The sequence below is a fragment of the Anarrhichthys ocellatus genome, unplaced genomic scaffold (genome assembly GCF_004355925.1).
Source record: "Anarrhichthys ocellatus isolate YVR2014 unplaced genomic scaffold, GSC_Weel_1.0 scaffold43, whole genome shotgun sequence".
Taxonomy (NCBI): Eukaryota; Metazoa; Chordata; class Actinopteri; order Perciformes; family Anarhichadidae; genus Anarrhichthys; species Anarrhichthys ocellatus.
This window is the reverse complement of record NW_022280073.1, coordinates 574,104-578,121: the sequence shown is the minus strand read 5'-3', so window position 1 is coordinate 578,121 and position 4,018 is coordinate 574,104. Positions and strand designations below refer to the sequence as shown.

Here is a 4,018-nt window from a genome sequence, read left to right as displayed (position 1 = left end):
ACACACACACACACACACACACACACACACACACACACACACACACACAGACTGTCAGGAGGAAACACAGGTGACACATCAGCACTGTTCAGAAAGGTGGTTGAAGGGGGAGTTTCAGCTGTTTCTAAAGAATAAAGAGAATATTTTTTCCTCGTTACGGGCGACGTGTGGAATAAAGTGAACCACATAAATATTTCAATAAATAAACATTGTTGATAGAGCACATGAAAGTGAAATAATATAGTATAGTTCTTTTAAGTAATGAAGAAATAAAATGATGATTAGTGCGCACAAAAGAAAATAACTCTGCTCCCTGATTATGGGTTTGTGCACATGAATAAACAGAACATACAGTTAGAAAAGCAACATAAAACATATTTAAAGGAGGTCAAATGAACACCGCGTTCAACAGGCTAAACAGGATAAACTACATTTGGAAGTATATCTTTGTGTTTCAGTCCAACCTCACAACAAACGAATCACATTAAATCCAAGCGTCTCATTCAGAGGACATTTTACTTTCCTACAACTTTCACCGTTTACTTTGAACGGCATTCAGCGACTCGTGATGAATGTTCAGTCAACCGTTAACTGCCGAATGAATGTGCGGCTGAACTACAAGTTGGGGATGGTGTATCTTTTAGTGGAGAATTGTGGGCCAGCGAGGTAGCCGCAGCCCATCCCTAAACAGAGTCATGTGACTCCTGTGACAAAAACACATGAACAGAAAATAGATCGTTATGGCGAGCTGCACTTCGTGTGTTTTGTGTTTGAACTTTCCTGCACTGCAGTTGTAACAGCTGATTAATAAACACCAACACTCCTTAACTGAGCAGAGCATCCATAGCAGCGTACCAGCTACAGTAAGGTGAAGCCCAGCCCTCACTGTCCGTTACATGTTTCCCACATCAACTTCATAACTGGTCGTTCGTCAATGTTGTGTTTGCATCTTGTTGCCTCAAATAAAGTCTCTAATGCAACATCGTAATGAAATATACAATCCATCAGTGAACAACTTGGATAGCAGCAGAAGTATTGCACATGACGAGTACATTGTGTTCGTACTGAGAGGAATTTCAAAATGTCAGAAAACTGGTGAATGAGGCTGATTTGGGGCATTTTTCACTCTGTGGCCTTGATTTTCACTGTGATACAAAAGTCCTGCACCTCTGTGGAAACAGCACAACCAAGGCTAGAAGTAGGGAGAACTCAAACATGTCTTTAGCGCAGTATGACAGTTACAATGCCATAAATCATAAAAAAGAAAAACAGGAATTTCTTTGATAGTAAATTAGTAAACGGTTCATTTGGGCTGAAATTTTAAATGAGACATGTATACTAAAATGTAATATCACAATCATTTTAAGCTTAGTTCCGGTTGCTCTCTCTGACGGAAGCTGTTCGTAACAGAAATAGATGACAATCTGACGATAGTGACAGTTTTTACAGCTTCTGGTTGCGATAAAAGCTGTCGTTTTGTCTATTGTTTAAAGGAAACACTTTTCCATCCCGCCGGCAGGTTCAGAGGGTTGAGAACGAATTGCTTCGTACGAGTGGTTCTTGAGAGAGGCCCTATTGTCTTTTTTCAGAATGAGAGCAAAAAGCAGAATATTATGTGCATGTAGACTATAGGCTATGACGAGTGAAAACGTCTGCTCTCCTGTGGTTTGAACATAAAATGAGAAAGAAACACCTTGTGACAAAAACAACCATCACACAAACAGCTTCATCTATTTTTACATATGGCAGCGAACGATACAAAACCGTATGTGCCTTAACAAGCTCCTCCACGCAAACACATCTGCCAGACTCGTAGGCTGTAGCTGAGAGAAACATATTCATCAGTTTAATAGATGCTACTGTTGTGTGCGTTCTGCTGCGTTGCCATGGAAGAATGGCAGCGGCGGGAAACCAACAGGGCAGCCGCGCTGGATTTCATTCTCTTCAAGCCTTCAGACACGACGGGTAAGGAACAGAAAACCGCTCTGAAATCACACAACCATTTGGCGAGGCGGGAGAAGGAAACATAAATGATGTTTTTGTATTTTGTACCAACGCATCAATCAGAGCAAAGAGCGGTGAACTTATCCTTCTGACTGAGAAATAATTCATTACTGAGAATGAAGAGAAAACCGTGTCATGTTTCAGGACACACATCATAGTGGCACAGGGAGAGAAAACATCAGTGGTGTTTGTGAGACACATACCAGGATGTGGACCAGCAGCAGGTCCTGGGTGCGGCCACACCTGGTGTGGAGCAGGTTCTCCACACAGAGCTCTGCTGGATCGGGAGTGAAACCGCAGCAGTACCTGTCCAGCCGGTCGTTCACCTGCACCCAACAGACCCAGAACACGACAAGGAGGTCTTCAGCTGTGAGGCTTATTTACACAACTCCAATGGATTTCAAACTAATCAGTCAACATGTGGTTGAAGTGCAGACTTTCAGCTTTAATTCAATGGATAAAACAAAAAATCACAATAACCGTTTAGGAATTACAGCCATTTTTACACAGCCACCCACATTTTCAGAGGCTCAAAAGTAATTGGACAATTGTCTGACAAACGGTTTCATGGCCAGGTGTGGCCTGTTCTATCACTATTGCATCACAAATGATGCAGATAATAGGATTCAAAATGTTATATTTGCAGTTGGTAGCTGGTCCATGGAACTCTCAGCATGCGGACTAAAAAGGTGTCAATGCAAGTGAAGGAGGCCATTGTTAGGTTTAAGAAATTGGTACCGTGGTGAAGAAAAACCCTTCATAACATCTACTGAAGTCAAGAACACTCTGGAGGAGGTAGGCGTGTCATTGTTAAAGTCTACAATCAAGAGACACCTTCATGAATCTAAGCACAGAGGGTTTACAACAAGGTGCAAACCTCTGGTAACACTGAAGAACAGGAAGGTCTGATTAGACTTTAACAGGAAACCTCTGACAAAGACTGACCAGTTTGGGAACAAGATTCTTTGGACAGATGAAACCAAGATGAACTTGTACCAGAATGATGGGAAGAGAAACGTGTGGAGAAGGAAAGGAAGGGCTCATGGCCTGAAACAAACCACATCATCTGTCTAACATGGTGGAGGCAGTGCTATGGATGGGCATGTATGGCTGCCAATGGAACTGGGTCACTGGTGTTCATTGGTGATGTCACAGCTGATATGATAAGCAGCAGGATGAGTTCTGAGGTGTTTTGGGCTAAACTATCTGCTCAGATTCAGACTAATGCTACAAAACTGATTGGATGGCGCCTCACAGTGCAGATGGATTATGACCAAAAACATACTGTGAACACAACCCAAGAGCTTCTTATGGCAAAGGAATGGAATATTCTTCAACGGCCAAGTCAGTCACCTGATCTCAACCCAAGTGAGCAGCTTTTCACTTACTGAAGATAAAACTGAAGGCAGAAAGACCCACAAACAAGCAGCAGCTGAAGGAGGCTGCAGTAAAAGGTCTGGTTAAAGCATCTGAAGGGAGGAAACTCAGCATTTGGTGATGTCTATGTGTGATAGACTTCAGGCAGTCATTGACTGCAAAGGATTTTCCTCCAAGTATTAAAAATAATGATTATATTTACAATTATGTTAGTTTGTCCAATTACTTTTGAGCCTCTGAAAATGCGGAGGACTGTGTAAAAATGGCTGTAATTCCTAAACGGTTATTGTGATTTTTTTGTTTTATCCATTGAATTAAAGCTGAAAGTCTTCACTTCAACCACATGTTGACTGATTAGTTTGAAATCCATTGGAGTCGTGTAAAGAGGCAAAATTAGAAAAATTGTGTCACAGTCCAAATACTTATGGCCCTCACTGTATATAGAATTAATAATCAATAAGATAATCAATCATGATGTTGTATTAATGTTATTGTTTGTTTATGTTACTATGTGTTTATTTTTTGATGCTTTGGCAACTTTGTTTCTTAAACTTTCATGCCAATAAAGCCACATTGAATTGAATTTTGAGAGAGAGAGAGCAAGAGAGAGAGAGAGAGAGAGAGAGAGAGAGAGAGA

The 4,018-nt window shown here is 41.2% G+C and overlaps 1 protein-coding gene across 3 annotated transcripts in view; it reads right to left on the bottom strand.

The window, feature by feature from the left end:
• The window catches only part of gask1a (golgi associated kinase 1A), a 40,359-nt gene that overhangs the window by 4,996 nt on the left and 31,345 nt on the right, over positions 1 to 4,018 (bottom strand). For all 3 annotated transcript variants that reach the window (XM_031868673.1, XM_031868671.1, XM_031868672.1), the window contains one exon: positions 2,208 to 2,330. In XM_031868673.1, the coding sequence (XP_031724533.1) occupies positions 2,208 to 2,330 (123 nt within the window). The remainder of the gene's footprint in view (positions 1 to 2,207; positions 2,331 to 4,018) is intronic.